Source organism: Rattus norvegicus, chromosome 2 (genome assembly GCF_021556685.1).
Source record: "Rattus norvegicus strain SHRSP/BbbUtx chromosome 2, alternate assembly SHRSP_T2T, whole genome shotgun sequence".
Lineage (NCBI taxonomy): Eukaryota > Metazoa > Chordata > Mammalia > Rodentia > Muridae > Rattus > Rattus norvegicus.
In genome coordinates, this window is record NC_141535.1 from 27,894,014 (window position 1) to 27,910,818 (window position 16,805).

The window sequence follows — 16,805 nt, forward strand, 5'->3', positions numbered from 1 at the left end:
AAAAGAACCAAAAAAAAAAAAAAATAGAACTGCGGGACAAAAATGAAGAAGAGTCTGAGGGAAAGGAGGTCCAGGGACAGGCCCAACGTGGGATCCATCTCTAGGAGAGGCTCCAAGGCCTGATGCTATAACTGCTGCTTTGGTGTGCTTACAGACAGGAGCCTAGCATGGCTGCCCTCTAAGAGATCCAACAAGCAGCTGATGAGACATATGCAAGTGCTTACCCACAACCATCGGACTGAAATCGGGGATCCCTGTGGTTAAATTAGGGAAAGGCTGGAAGAAGCTGAGGAGGAGGGCGACCCCATAGGAAGACCAGCAGTCTCAACTAATGCAGAACCCTGAGATATCTCAGACACTGAACCACCAAACAGGCAGCATGCACCAGCTGGTATGAGGCCCCCGACACATTTACAGCAGTGGCCTCAGTGAGAGAAGATGACCTAACTCTCAAGAGACTGGATGCCCCAGGGAGCCGGGAGGTCTGGTGTGGTCGTGGGGGCGGGCACATCCTCTTGGAGAGGAATGGGATGAGGAACTATTGGAGGGTGGACTGGGAGGGGAATAACGACTGGACTGTAAAAAAATTAAAGATAATAAAATAATAATAATAATAATAATAATAATAATAATAATAATAATAGTTGGGGATTTAGCTCAGTGGTAGAGCGCTTGCCTAGCAAGCGCAAGGCCCTGGGTTCGATCCCCAGCTCCGAAAAACAAAAACAAACAAACAAAAATAACATAATGAAAATAAACATTTCAGATTTCAAGAAAGGGAAAAGGGAATACATAGGGCTTCATAAATCGATTCAGATCAACCTTTGGAACAAAGGGCTGGTAGCTTATCTGTGTCACTTCTTGTCTTTTATATCTTCCCTGAATGCAGGGAGGAAAGAGGGAGGTAGATGAATGAGGATTAGTAATTTAGTTCCCAAGGAAACCCTTTTGCTAATTGGAACAAAAAAACCAGTTTCATGATCTGTGGCTGTGGTAAAGAATCTAAACTGTTATAAATTTCTCTGATTCTATTGTCTGATCTTGAAAGAAGGAAGCAACTGCATTATAGATCCTTTTAAGAAGTGAAAGCTAATTTGTTACCTAGTGAGTTCTGACCACTAGCAGCAATGAGAAAGGAGAACACAGAAGAATTCAAGTTTTCTGTGGCCTCAGTCTCACAGAGTGCCACACAGGAAAAACAAGGCACTGGGTTCCATAAGCCAGATCACTAAACAGAAGCTAAAAGAAGAAACTATAAGGAAATATGAAATAATGAGTAAAAAATATGGAGTTGAAATACATCAGCATATGTTCAAAACAGACCATGCCTTAAGAATATTTTATTTAAGTTCTGTCATTAGCTTATAGTCACATAGGAAAAGGAGATCATAAAACTTTTTATTTTGTCTCAATAAAAAAATTTCCACTGCTACTTAAGAGCTCTTAAGGCACACACATCCTTAAACTCCTGCACTTGACAGACGGCCTGACGTGTACTTGATAGGATAATACATTTTATATTAATCTTTGAGTTTGTTTCTAGAAATTTAAATATAATTTTCCTGTTGGGAAAGCATGGTGGTTTGAAAGAGAATGGTCCCCAGAGGGGCTCATATGTTTGAATGCTTGATCTCTAGTTGGAACTGTTTGAGAAGGATTAGGAGGTGTGGCCTTGCTGGAAGAGGCATATCACTGGGGCCAGCTTTGAGGTTTCATAAGTCCACACCATTCCCAAATAGTTGTCCTATCTATCTATCTATCTATCTATCTATCTATCTATCTATCTATCTATCTCATGTTTATGGATCAGATGTAAGGACTCGGCTACTGCTCCAGTGCCTGCATTCTTCTAACCATGATGATTATGGACTCTAATTCTCTGGAACTGTGAGTCCCAATAAACTCACTTAAAAAAAAGAAAAAACCATAACCAGGCATAAAGTTAATGCTTTCTTAGTGATTCTACTGAGGTGCGTGAAGGTTGGAATTTTTCTAAACAAATAGGTGGATGAAAAACCATTATAAATTCATTTTTCTTCATTTTACCTAGTTACAGCACTATTGTTTGGTATCTATAGTTACTAGCTGTGAATGCTAGATAGGATATTTTATTTATTAAATGTGTAAATGCTTGTGCCCTTAAAGATTAGAATAGATAGTATAGGCAGTAATGTAATTTGAATACATATTACCCATTACTGATTTATGAAGAGTCTTAAAGGTGATCATATATAATATAATAACAAGAGTATCTCTGGGTAAGACTCCGAATTCAGCTACTGCTTCTTGATAACTTAAACAGAGATTTAGCATCTTGGAAGTCTTAAGTACTAGAATTCTAAACAGTGATAGCAACGAAGAGGCGATTAATCTCATCTGTTCTTATGCCTTCAAGCTGCTGACAGTGAATTCACCTATGCTGACCCTAACTAATAGAACTGCTGGATGTCTCAATGGACTCACATTGCTACAGATTACTCCGTGCACTGGACAACAAAATTCTTCGTCTGTGCCGTTCGGAGATTTAATGTAATACGCTACTGACCGTAGTTGATTAATAAGTCATTAAACAAGAGTCTGGAGCTAATCCTGACAGTGGAATATGTTATGGGGGAGTCCTGTCACCACCAATGCAAATACAATTACAAACACTGTAGCCATGAATGAAAAGCTATTACACTTAGAAACGGAGAACCCGATTTAAAATTCTACCACTAAATCCGCTTGATCTCACGAAGAGTACAGCGAACTCTTTAGCTGGAGGGCAGAACTCTCAGTGGTACAAATGTCCATTTGAGTGAGTGCTCGTGAGGAGCGAGTGGGCGCTGGAAGGAGATTAGCTGGAGAGACCCGGCTGCCGCGTTCAGTAGCGAAGAACGGAAGAGAAGTATTAGGTAGGGTTAGCGTCTTGACGTATTCCACACACTACACTACTCCCTCCAAACTCCATTAGTAAGGGCGCAGAGTTTAAGAAAATTTGAACTGAAATGTATGAACATTTAAGTGAAAAAAGACATCAGCTTAAGCCTTGGCTTCACCTCTTGGTAAGCAGTGGTTAAGTGACTTCACATCTGTAAAGCGTACAGGTTTCTCTTGCAAACTCACAGGTGTTTTGAGGAAAAGTAAAGACAGCAGGAAGGGATTGAAATGTGAAAACGTTCAGCCAGCACATGACAGGCGCTGCCAGTGACCAACCAGCTACACCCTTCGTTCCTCAAGGGCAGGTCCGTTATTTAGACACTCAGTTCTACCGGAAGCCATGATAAATCTGATTCCATCCTGGTGATCTTGGTTCCAAGATGAATTAGGAACAAGCAGGGGACAAATGTCACATATTTTCTCTCACAAGAGGAATCTAGACTTTAAAAAAACATATATATGGGCCTGCAGTGGCTCAGGGGTAAGTGTACTCACCATACAGATCTGATGACTTGAGTCCAGTCCTTGGATGCCATGGTGGAAGGAGAGAATTGACTATCCAAAGTCATGCTCTGAAGGCCACACTTACACTCATGCCATGTCCACACAGAGACCATGATAAATGAATGTGAGGCATGAAACAGAAGCGGCACCATTTGGGGAGAAGGGCTAACTACAGGGATGGGGAGGAAGAGGACAGACAGTGCATGTGTTCTCTAACAGGTAGAACCTGGATTTTAAATATACCAGCCATCAAAGCACAGAGTCGGGTATTGTGGGGAGGAAGGGACCGGCCAGATGAAGGAAGGGGCAGGAGAGGTTAATGGGTCTGTATGAATGAATGGACCACAAAGTCCAGTGATGCATAGCATAATAAAACTCACTGTTTACATGCTCATTTTATTAATAAAAAGTAAATCATTGCATAGACATGTGTGAGATAGAGAAGAAGCCGCACATTAGCCAATGTTTCCTGTCTTATCCAACTTCGTGCTTGTCCTAGTCCTGAGCCCTGCCTAATGCGTTTTTTATTTCTACATTTCTCTCTTTTCGCCTTTCCTGTAGAACGTGCTCTTTGACAAGCCACTTCCTTTACTTAAGATGTTCTGGCCCATCCTGGCTTCAGCATGGTCTCCATTTTTGGTACCCACACTTTCTCATGTGGCTGTATGAACACTTCATCGGTTGCTCCTGTCATGGATCCCTGTCTTGCTGCGTTTTGGACTATTTTAAAGAGTACTGCTATAAACCTACATATCTGTGTTTCATTTCTCCTAGACTTCAGTCTTCTTTTTCTCTAGTAATAACTTAGGAGTAGAATTTTGGGGATCCCCGAGACAAAAGGAATGCTCAGATGGCAAAGGAAATCCCAGAGTGGTGAGTGTTTAACACGTCTAGAGAGAGGCAGATCCAGACTGGGTCAGGAGAACACGGTGATGAAAGGTACCTCCAAGAGAAAGGAAGAGGAACTTTTAAAATTATTATGTTGTAGGTCTGGTTGAGCAGGAAATTATGTCGATCATAGACCATCTATGTTGTTGGTTCCCAGACAACTAGGGAAACACACAAGTACAAAGGAAGACTTCAGGGGATAAACTCCAAATGCTGTCCTCAAGTGTAATTCCTGATTTGGTCGGATCCGATTCGAGCAGCACTTATATTTAATCCTGAGAAGCAATCACCAGAGACTAATGAGAGTGGAGAAGGTAGAAAGAAAACTAGAGAAAGAGACACAGTAGCCAATGCCATGTCCTAAAACACCAGAGATGCTCAAACCAACCAACCAAACAAAAAACGCAGCACAAAGAAAACAAGGAAAAATCAGGAGAGTGTATCCTAGACTCGAACAAAGAGGAAGAAGGGAAACTTGCCGATGAGATGAGACTGCCGTGCACACCTAGAATGATCGTGTTTTCATGTTAGTGTATTTACATAGGCAGTCTTTATAAGTATGCTCGAACAACTGAGGAAAACCATGCTTACAGAAGTAAGAGATGGTAACCAAAATGTCTTAGCCAGCAGTGAGCACCAATGTTTTAAAAAATATACATACTGTAAAAAAAATAGCAATACACAAACTTTGAAGTTCAAAGTGAAGTGGAAATAAATCGAGCAAAATGGAAAATTTGTAAAAGGCACAGCAGTGGATTTGAACCAACAAAAAAAAGAGAGGCAGTTTGAGACTTGACTGGTGGAGACCGAGGAGGCCAAAGAACCCCAGAGAACCATGGGATGCCTCTATGCTCACCAGTGTGTGAAGAAAGAGTACAGGGCAGGAGGTAGGAGCAGAAACAACCCTTTACGAAACAATGGTTGCTGAAAATTTCTAATTTGTGAAAAACATTAAGCTACACATTCTAAAAAAGTTAATAAATTCCAGGTAGGGTAAACACAAGAGACACGTACCTAATCACACCAAGAAGACACAAGCCTGCTGCATGGTCCTAGACTTACCAAGAATCACTTCATAATTTTTTATTTCAGAATGGTGCACAGGATGCTTGTAAACTATCCCATTTTCACTTTTGGAATAATAGTACATTACATGCAACAGTGAACATTTAAAAATATATGCGATTGGCTCTCTTTGTTAGATGATTTGCCCAGCTAGAGATTAATGCAAGTGCTCTGAGCATCCTTAAAGCAGGCTGGTTTTGTCTAATCCGTGATATAAGGTAGATTAAGTGTATTATATTTTTGCCTTAAAATACTTTTAGTATACATATGATAGGCTTATTGGGATCTAAACCCGTCATGAGTCAAGAAACAGTTACATTCTTGTTTTATTCAATATTGAATGACATTTACACCTGACGCCATAGCATGAGACTGTTAAACATAGCATTGATTAGTAAAGGCGTGGTGATGCCCATATCGAGAGAGTTCGGAGCATAAATGATGTATTTAGGTAGGAGGGTGAGGTGATAGCGGTCTAATTTGAAGGCTTACCTGGGAAGAACTTTAGTATTAGTCCTCTTTTAATGCAAGAAATTGAAGCTTTCAAAACAATGACTTCAAAGCACACAAAAGAATACCGAGAATAAGGAATGCTTTAAGAGTAAGTGTATGTTGTATTCTCAGACATATGGAGGACGACATCACGAGAAGCAGCGCATCCTCCCATGTGCTGTGCCTCCCCGCGGCTCTGGGCTGGGGGTGAGACGGGAGCGGTTGCAATTCAGCTTGAGAGTAAACACAGATATGCAATTTTATGTCCATAGACTGCAAACCTTATCGCACCTCAGCGCTTACATTTTTCTCCTTTAATTGTGGTAAAATGCAACATAAATTGTCTTAACAATTTCAGGTGTGAAGGTCAGCATTCATGGTGCAGCTGCTCTAGAACTCCGACTGGTTTTATGTCACGTGACAGTGCACTCCATCCGTGTGCTTGTTCTGGTCCATAGGTGAGCATAGCTGCTGTTCACCGTTTCTCCTGCAGCCATCTGCTCCCCGATATTTTAATGTTTACTATGTTTTTGAGGACAGGGACTAACTCCTTCTGGTTCTTAACACACTGCTCTTGTTTCTCTGTTCTTTGAGCTTTTAGAAGTATTTTGCCTGTGAGAAATCCTGTCGGTGTTCTCAGAAATAGATTATCTAGGCCTGAAATTCTTGACTATTTTAGTAAAGAGCCCATTTTTGTAAATGGTTGAGACTCCTGGGGCTCCTGTTTGCGCCTGGCTGCCCTCGTGGCTGAGACGCCTGAGATGCCGTCACTTCCACTGGTGGGTTCTGTTCTGTCCCATGCCTGCCGCTCTGAAGTGACATCACCTCCCATCCCTTAGACCACTAATTTCTGAGGGTTGTTTTGGTTTTGCTAGAAAGCCTATCAATTTTAATGATCTTTAAAGATAGCCCCACTCTGCGTTTCATTGATTTTTCTCAGCTCAGGTTTGCTGACCCAATCAGTTCCATTGTGGGGTTGAGCCCATCCAAGAAGTTCAACATTTTTATTATTAATTTTTAATTTTTAAGTTCCTTTTTGTTTTCTTTATATTTTTATATATTCCATTGTTATCAGGAATGCTCACAATTTCCACTTAAGAATTTATATTTATTTATTTTGAATAAATATATCTTTTGATGGTTAAGTTTTGTTAATTTTTCTGTTCTGTTTGTTTGTTGGTAGCCTGTGGTTCAATTGTAGATTTTTCTTATCTTTAAATTGTGTTTCTATTAGCTTATAAAGAATTAGCTTTATTAGTGTATTTTTCTAAGCAAAATTTGTTTTTGTTGTTTCTTTCAACCCCTTTTGCCATGCCCTCCGACCCTGTACCCATCCACACCCAGAAGCCTCCTTCCCACCCTGGCTGTCACACCCAGCCTGTGTACCCCCCCCCCCAACATCTCATTACCTAGCCTCTCATGGTCTCCAATCTGGTGTCATCCTTATAACACACATACAGATATTTTAGAGCTAGGATGCATCTATGAACAAGAACATGCCCTGTAAGACTCTCTGCACTTAGGTTACCTCTCTTAATGTAATGCTCCAACTCCATTCATTCTTCAGCTTCAATGTTTTATAGTTTCATTTTCCTTGAGATTTGTGTAAAATTCCGTTGTGTATATAGACCACATTTCTATTATCCAGTGTTGTGTTGATGGACAGCTTGGGCTGGCCCCCTTTCCTTGCTAGTGTGACCAGCACAACTATCAGTGTGTATGTGCAGATATCTCAGTAGTCGGCAGGGTCTTCTGGATTAATGGCCAGGAGTGGTATTACTGAGTCCTATTGTCGTTCTATTTTTTATTTTTCTTTTTTGTGTGATTTTATTTATTTTCTTGTATGTGCCCAGAGAGACCAGAAGAGGGTGGTGGAGAGCCTGGGACTGCAGTTAAAGATGGTTGCGCACTGCCGCGAGGATGCTGGGAATGGAACCAGGATTCTCTGGAAGACAAACTAGTGCTCTTACCCACTCAGCCATCCATCCAGCCCCAGGCCCTAGTTTCTAGAATAGCTATTTTAAAGCCTTACAAGTCCAGTTGCGTTATGCTTTTGTCATTGGCAAAACATATTGTGGTTTCCCACGAGGTGAAATCTTTATCTTCATGTGACGTGGGATTTGGATTCCCAGACATTTAGAGTGTGGATGCTGGTTTTAGTTAAGTCCTGTGGCATGCTGCCATTTCTATTTCAACAACAATTAACCTGGCTACATTTAGATACACATCCTAACTGGTTCCAGACGCAGTTCAGTTTTAAAGTTTTGTGTTGCTAACTGGGTTGTCCTCGTCAAAAATCAGTTTTGGATATGGGCGGAATTCTCTTAGCTCTGGTCTCAAGTTTTTCTTGTGTACATATTAAGTAAGGCAAGACGCATAAGTAGGTGAGGCAGGAGAGTGAGTTCACAGACGTCACGGAGTGCTCTTTCCTGCACCCCTCTTCCCAGGGCTCGCTGGGGCTTTCTGGTGGTTTTTAGGTCATTCTTTTCCATTCTGACCAGAAACCACACAATTCTACAACTTTCCCATCTTATAAGTGCCAGCTTATACGGAGGTAGAAAGATGGCAGACGGGCTTTGGATCCATTCTTTTTCTCAGCATGTGAGTCATCAAACAGAGTTTTTTATTTCTTAGAGTTTGGTTTCTGTGTTCTCCTGCTGTCACCATTGCTGTGGATGTCTTGAAATTCAGGGCGTGGGAGAGTGCCGGGAAAGGCAAGTGGGGAGTGAGGGGATGGGGGGAGGGGGCGGGCATGGGCGGTTTGTGAAGGGGGCGGGACCCTAGAAGATCCCACAATTCTCTCTGAGCATTATGGATGCTTTTTTTTTCAGCGTCATCAGCCAGACGAAGCTGTTCCTACTTCTAGCTGTGTCTGTACCACAAAGTGCCTGCTTCTAGGTCTGAATCTGCTTTCCACCGCAGGAGGCAGAAGTGCTGACTTGATGAACTCCGGTATCCCCAGTTCACCTTGTTCAGTGTCATTCGGGAGTAACACCTTCAGACACCATTTCTGTAATGTCTTGTAGTTAATCTGGAAAGAAAGAATAATATGCATTCTGTCCATCCCACCCCAGAGATGGATCCTTACTGTTTGTTTAAAATGTATTCTAGATACAAGTTGTTTATCGAATGACTCGCAAATATTTTCCATGCTCTGTTTTTTTTTTTTAATCTAATTCTAGTACTGTCTTTGAAAGAACAGATATGCTGATTTTTGGATGGATAATTTATCTATTTTTCTTTTATGAATTGTACTGTTGAGGTCATATTTAAGAAATCTCCATCTAATTTCAAGGCACAAAAATGTCCACCGAGCTTTATTCCAGAAGATAGATAGACTGTGGTTTTACATTAATGTCAGTGATACACATTGAAGATGGGATATAAAGTAAGATATGTGTTGAAGCTCATTTATTTGGATTTGGTGGTCAAATTATTCTAGCAGTTTTTGTTGAAATGACAAATACATTTTTCTTCAGATTGCCTTCACACTTTCGCAGAATATCAGCTATCTCTAATTATGGTTCCATTTCCAGAACTCAGAAATAAAATCACACTTACAGATTACTGATATTTTACAAAAAGCATGTTTGTTTTTTCACTGTAGTAAAGTATATATATACATATATATATAATATTAGCATTTAACTCACATATAGGCATATAGTTGAATGATATTAAAAAATTATTAACCATTAATAAATACATTGTGTAGTCCTTAAATAAGAACCTCCCCCTTATGCTAGCCTTTCATAACCACTATTCTTTTTTCTGTCCTCACAAGTTAACTTCCACTAACTATTTCATGTAGAATTATACAGTATGTTATAGGACTAGCATATTTTAGGTAGCGTATTATTTTCAGAGTCTATATTGTAGCATATACAAAAATTTCACTCATTTTTGTGGCAAAATACATACTCACTTAACGTGTATCCCATTCTATCTATTCAGTCATCTTTGAAGGGGCTTGGGTTGGTCCACAGTTTGGTTGCTGTGAGTGATGTTGCTATGAACCTTGATGCAGAAGTATCTGTTCCGGTTTCCCGCCTGCTTGTGCGACAGCTGGGTCCTACGGTAGTCGTGTATTTAACTTCTTGAAGAATTGCCAAACTCGTTTTTGTTTTACTTCTCTGTTTTACATTTTAGCCAGAAATTTGTAAGGACCCAGTTTCTCCACATAGCCCAACACTTGGTACGTTGCCGTGTTAAGGCAGTCATCTGTGTGTGTGAGGTGGTCTTCCATTGGGTTGATTTATGTGTAGTTTCTTCCACGTGCTTATCACTGACGGCTTGTGGTCTATTCATGCTCTTTGCCGATTTTTGAATTGTGTGAGTCTTAGAACTTTTTTTATTTCAAGATTTCTTTAGCTATTTGAGACTTCGTACAATTAGCATGTATGAATTCGAGTACCATCAAATTCAGCAGTGTTTTTTAGTCTTCAATATACAGTGTTTTACATCCTGAGTTAAATTGTTTATTCCTAAGCGTGCTGTTGTAAATAAAGTTGCTTCCTTAATTTCCTTGTAAGGTTGTTTGTTGCTCATTTACAGCAACGCAGCTATTCTTTGTGTGCCAATCTTGGACTCTGCAACTTCGATGCACTCATACGTTCTAGTGCCTGCGACTCTGTGTTTCCTGGGTGTTGAATCATATGCTATATGCTCCCAGTGAGGGTATCTCTCCTTTCCAATTGAATGCATTTGGTTTCTCTTTGTTTAGTAACTAGGACAAGACGTAATAACATCGTGATGGCCATTCGTGGGTGTCAACTTGAACACATTTGGAATTAAACAAGGGGCTGGGCACACCTAGGAGGCATTTTTCTTGATTGAAGTGAGAAGACCCATCCTATATCCAGATCTTTTGAAGTGGGAGGAACCACCTTAGATCTGGGTCACACCTTTTGGGGGCAGCCTGTATATAAAAGACATGGAAGGGGGCAGTGGTGGTGCCTGCCTTTAATCCCAGCACACAGGAGGCAGAGGCAGGTGGATCTCTGAGTTCGAGGCCCTCCGCATCTCCTCTTTCCAGCAGTGAGGTGAGGAATGTGGGTCCTTAACCTGCTGTCTGCCATGAGACTCAGCCTCACCTCAGACCCTAAGTGATGCGTGCAAGCAGCCAGGCAGGGGACCCTCTGATGCCAATGCCCAGTGATGTGGCCTTATGCACATCTGAGTGACATCAAAATTGCTGTTTTCTATAAAGCCACTATTGCTCAGATAGCGTGTCTGCTCCCTTCCTCCTTTCCTTTGCAGATTCTAGCATTCTTATGCTGGTTTGCTTGTTGGTCCACAGGTCCCTCGAGTTCTATCAACTCCCCTTCCTTTTCTTCATTCCTTACATCAAATCAGAGTAATTGATCCTAGCTCCTACTACTTTGTGTTCACTGTCTGCTCAACTCGACCCTTGAATTCTTGCAGTGATTTTTTAAACTATTTATTTGTACATACATTTTTTTTTCTGCTCCAGAATTTCCTTTGATTCCTTCTTAGAAATCCCAGCTGTGTTCATAAGAGCCACAGTAAGCAGTCACACCACAGGAACTACTCATCCTTTTATTCTCTAATCGTGTCACGTGTCGCCTGTGTGTGTTTCTGATGTGTACATGTGTGCACATGCTGTTCTTCAGGCTCCGTCTAGCTTGACTTTTTGTTGTTGTTGTTGTTGTTGTGGTGGTGGTGGTGGTGGTGGTGGTGGTGGTGGTGGTGGTGGTGGTCGTCTCGTTTGCTTGCTTGTTTTTGCCAGCATCTCTTACATGCTTGGAACCTGACCAGGCAGAGTCAGGGAGTCCCAAACACTTGCCTGTTTGGCTCCCCAGGAACTGGGAGCCCAGTGCATGCCACTGTACTTGAGTTTCGTTTTTTAATAACATGGGTTCTGGGATCACACCGAAGCCCCAAGACCTCAGGCTTGCCAAGCAAACACTTTCCTGGCAGAGCTGTCTCCTCATCCAGATTTTTTAGGTAGTCCGTACCTTCCTGTTTCTCTGTATGATTCCGAGTCTCAGTTTTGGCTGAAACTGGACATCCGAATATTATTATGCTACCTTGTTTTGAACTCACTGCTGAAGTTTGTCTCTGCTCCAGGGATTAACCTGAGGAAAAAGCTCAAGGCTTTCTTGGGTCTTCTCTGAGTCTGTGCTTTCCTTGGGGCTATGTGGTTCCCTCAGTTCCCTCACGTGTATGGTTGCCTTTGATACATCCCAGTCCCCAAATATCTGCCCCTTCAGTGGAAAGAGTAGGAAGTGGAGAAAGATACTGCTGTCACTTCCGATGGAAGCCTCAGTGGCTGGCCTCTGCGGGGGCCACTTTTCTCCTGGAAGACAAGAGCTTTAAACAGACTCTGGAACTCCTAATAGCACCTTCCGAATGTCTCTGCTGTCATAATTGTTCCCTAGGTAGAGGGGTGACCTCCTGGTGAGTCCTACTCCTCTGGCTTCCCACACGACACGGTAGCAAATCTTTTATAGAGTTCCTTCCTCACCAAGGAGGAAGCATTCATCCTCCTCAGTGCTCTCCAGGGCAGGCAGGATGTCCGGAGATTTGCTTAGTGTGGGAGTGGACCAGCCTTTGGAGAAATTGCAACATCAGGATAATTCTTCAGCTGTCTAGAAAACCATGCTGCCTCGTTTGAAGGTACTCACTCCTTCTGGAACTGAAACTCTGAGTTTGGGCCCTCCTTTCACTGAACGTGAGGTTTCCCTTCCTCAGGGGCTAGGCTCTTTTCGGTCCCGTTCACTGCACTGGGTTCTTGGGTACACAACCTCCACTTGACGTCCATCTTAAATGTCCTCTTGACTGGATTTGCAATGACATAAGAGAGACAGGTACACTTGTAAGCACATCTTTGAGACTGTTTCTAGAGAGAATCAACTGTAGAGAGAACTCTGCCTTCGCCCTTGGATATCACCATCTGTGGCCCGGGGATAAATGGGGAACAGAAGAGGCAGCTGAGTGTGGCTTCCTGGCCTGCTCTGGTGAAGCTGCCATGCTCTAGTGTGCTTTCCCTCCCCACCAGGATGGACTGACACCTTTGAAACCCTGAACTAAACAGCCTTTCCCTGCCCTTAAGTTGTCTCTCTGGGTCACAGAGATGCAAAAAGCCACAGAGTTTGGGAATGTTCTCTTACACAGTGTACTCAGAATGAATAGGAATGATCACATTAGCTCCCAGAATCCTGACAACTCCGACAGTTGCTCACCTCTAATATCTCTGAGTGGAACACGTAGTCCAGTCTATTTTTGCCTGAGCCTTTCTACTTTGTCCCTAGAAGGCAGTAGTTTTTGTGACCGGTTATTGCCTCTTATTTAGGAGTCCATATCCTATATATTTATTCACTGGATGGGTCATTCCCCTACAGGAATTTACTGCAAGGAGCCTCTTTTGAACCTAATAAATACATATCCAAGTACACGTGAGAACGTTTACAGATAATTTGTAACAAATATTAGAGCAGTAATTCTCAAGCCTTGCTACTCCAGAGGATCACCCAATAACATTCCTCAAACCTTGATTTCTATGCTCCCAACAGAGATAGATTTTCCTAGTCTAGTTTTCAAAAATGACCAGATAATTTTTTGATACGAGGCCAGGATTTATAACCAGTCCTCTATTAAGAAAATTCAGAGGCTGACATAGGATGTTTGGGGCTAGAAATGTCGCTTAGTGGTCCAGCAGCAAACACAGAGTTCTGAGTTCCAACCGCAAAATAGAAAGGAAGCAGGTGGGAGGGAAGTGGATTCCTTGGCTTTACTTTCTGTTTTGGAAGGCAGTCTAGGCTATAGATAAGAACCGGTTTTGAAGTTTACCGAGTAGGTCCTAATTCCATCATGGTCACCTACTGGCTTTTATCTTTAGGCACATTACTTAATCTTTAAACGCAGTTTCTTGGTCCATAAAAAGGGAGGCGTTAGGGTTACCATGAGCCTATATGCAGGCAGCACTGGCACAGTACTTGTGCTATGTCGCACACAGTGTTGGCTGCTTATTTGGTGTACAAGAGCGCCACTAGATTCGTCCAGGAGCAGATGTCTACTGCAGGCACACCTTCTCGATCTGGCTCTTGGGAAACCAGGAGACTTGCTAGTGCCTTCAAGGGGCACCGCGGCTGCACAGGACTCAGACAAGCGCTGGTCCTGGGGTGAGATGGCCTCAGCGCACGCCCACCAGGGGGCGCCCGAGCGACCTGAGCTCTTGCGCCAACCGCGAGGCACCCACGCGCGTGCTCGCTGGGGACGCGGAACCTCCGCCTCCGCTGCCGCCGCGGCCTTCTGTGAGGGCTCCCGAACTAGACTTCTGTTTTCTCGCTGCCTCGCCCCAGATTCACTCGGCCGCAGCCTCAGCGTCTGCGCCGCGGCGGCCCTCGCTCCGTGGGCTGCGGACGCCCCGGCCCGATGCTGCGCTGGCTGATCGGAGGAGGCCGCGAGCCGCAGGGCCTGGCCGAGGTAATCCGCGCGGGCCCGGGGGCGGGGCCTGGGCGGGCCTAGGGGTGGATTGGGGGCGGGGCCTATGGCGGCGCCGGAAGTGGCTGCTCAGGGCCACCTCGCCTCTGTTCAGAAAGTGGGACTTAACCACTCTTGACTTATTTGAACCGTTATGTCTTCTCAGCCCGAGCTGGCATTTGCTTAAGGAATGTGAATTTAACTAGTTGCTTTGCGAGAAGCTAAGCGAGGAAATGATTTCTATTTAGTACGTGTATGGTCTCATTGTCACATTGAAAAAAATAATTTTGTCACCTTAAAAATCTGAAATTTATTTCATGCGCCACACAAAACAATTTGTGTTGCATTTTCTTCCTTATAGGAAGCATTTTACAGTTAGGATTATTGCAAACTTTACAGTTTTAACTTCCTCATAGCTTTGACATTGACACAGTGAGTTTTTTAAAATCATTTTATATAATTTTGAAGTCCTTCTGGTTATGGAAGAATTATGGATTATTGAATGGACACATAACATATATATGTCTCTCTGCTTATTTAGTTAGTACAGTATTTTTATTTTATTTTATTTTTTTTTGGTTCTTTTTTTCGGAGCTGGGGACCGAACCCAGGGCCTTGCGCTTCCTAGGTAAGCGCTCTACCGCTGAGCTAAATCCCCAGCCCCAGTACAGTATTTTTATTAACCAGTTCTGTCATATCTGGAAATTCTCACTTGTGAGAAGCAGTTCCCATAATTGAGCGACAGCTAGAAGGGAGACCAGTTAAGTGCAAACCCATCACCATTGGATGGGCTTTCCCAGAAGGCATTAATGCATGATGTCTTACTATTTTTTTCATGAAAAAGTACTTCAATTGTGTAATTGCCTTGAATATGAACAATATAAGAACTGGTGAGTTTCTCTAATGTAAGAGAATTTATGAATTACAGTCAGCCTTCCAGTCTAAGTGATTCTCAATCCTGAGGTAATCTTGTCCCCACAGGACATTACAGTGTCTACTGTTGGCCATGGGTAGGCCCTGGGGGGGGCAGTGTGTGGAGAAGAAGGACGTTGCTAAGTATTGTAACACCCAGGAGAGGCCTCAGGAACAAAGGCTTAACATACTCCAAACTGTTGCTTGCGTCAGACTTAAGAAACCTTGGTTAAGAACAGAGCTACTTATGGGGAAATTGTGCTGGAGTATTTGACCCTAGAAATGGGTCAATTAAGACTTACCCTGCAGAGTTACGTTAGTGCAGTGTCTGCTGAGCTGCCTTCCAGATAATATTCTGCATGTTGGAAGTGTCCCCTCGGTCTTGTTGCCCAGGGTTGGACAGAGTCTGGTTTCATTACTGTATTTAATCGTTAAATCAGACATCTGTCTGAGTACTTGCGCTGGGCTGCTGCCGCCCATGATTCATTTAGTCTGCAGCTGTGTTTCTAACACAGCATGTGTGTGTATTTATGTGCGGGAGTGCACATGTGTTTGCATGTTTGAGTGTATGCATCTGTGTGTTTGTGTATGTCCGAAAGTATCATGTTTAAATGTGTGTAAGTATGCATGCATGTGTGTGAGAGAGTATGTGTGTGCAGGTGAAAGTGCCCATATGTTTGCATGTTAGTATGAGTATGTATGTGTGTGTGCACTCTGAGTGTATGTGTGAATGTGTATGTATATATGTATGTATGTATGCACGTGCAAGCATGTGTGTGAGAGAATATACATGACTACTTGTAGGGGGGATCAGTTCCTTTCTTTCCATCATGAGGGCCCAGGGATGGAACTCAGGTCAGCAAGTGACAAGTGCCTTTACCTGCTGGCCAGCTCCTTGGTGTCTAACAAATTGTGATTGAGAAACACTACTAAAATAATTGAGTTTGATTGGCCCAGTAGATTTAAAGTCAGGTTTATTGAGACTCAACAAAATAAAGTTTACTGTTTACACGTTTATTGTAGTTTGAAAACACTAAAGGTTTTGGCGAGAGAAACAATTCCATGTAGAACTGGTAAATTATCCACCTGATATTGTAGGGACAATATGTGGCTTCTAACATCCTGTTCTTGCATGGATACTGTGCAGTTAAAATCATTTTATGGTTTTGTTTGTTTGTTTGTTTTTATTTCAAGAAAGCTGCTCTGCAGACAATAGGAGAGGACCAAGGTCAGAACCCCTACACTGAACTGCTGGTACTGAAGGCTCATCGCGACATTGTCCGCTTCCTGGTGCAGCTAGACGGCTACAGGTAAGGCACTACGCCGCCGAGCAGTCACTATTTACAAAGATGTTTTAGAGCATTTTGTGTCTAAAACAATTTATCTTTTGTAAAAAACAATTTATCTTTTGTAAAAAACAATTTATCTTTTGTAAAAAAAAAATTCAAAATTCTGAAACACAACCAATTGAAAGTTGTAGCATTTGCTAGAAGTTGGAATGGACTGATGGTAATATGTTTAAATCCTTTAAAATCCAGTGTCACCTTGTCATGTCTGGTGACTTGATGATCACATTTGTT

General features: G+C 42.5%; 1 protein-coding gene across 3 annotated transcripts in view; it reads left to right on the forward strand.

Moving 5' to 3' along the window:
• The first annotated feature begins 12,308 nt into the window (after positions 1–12,308).
• Wdr41 (WD repeat domain 41) overlaps positions 12,309–16,805 on the forward strand; it is a 52,665-nt gene continuing 48,168 nt past the window's right edge. For 2 of the 3 annotated variants that reach the window (NM_001395597.2, NM_001395716.1), the window contains 2 exon segments: positions 14,100–14,316; positions 16,420–16,535. In NM_001395597.2, the coding sequence (NP_001382526.1) occupies positions 14,266–14,316; positions 16,420–16,535 (167 nt within the window). In that variant the 5' untranslated portion in view covers positions 14,100–14,265. 3 annotated transcript variants of the gene reach the window in all.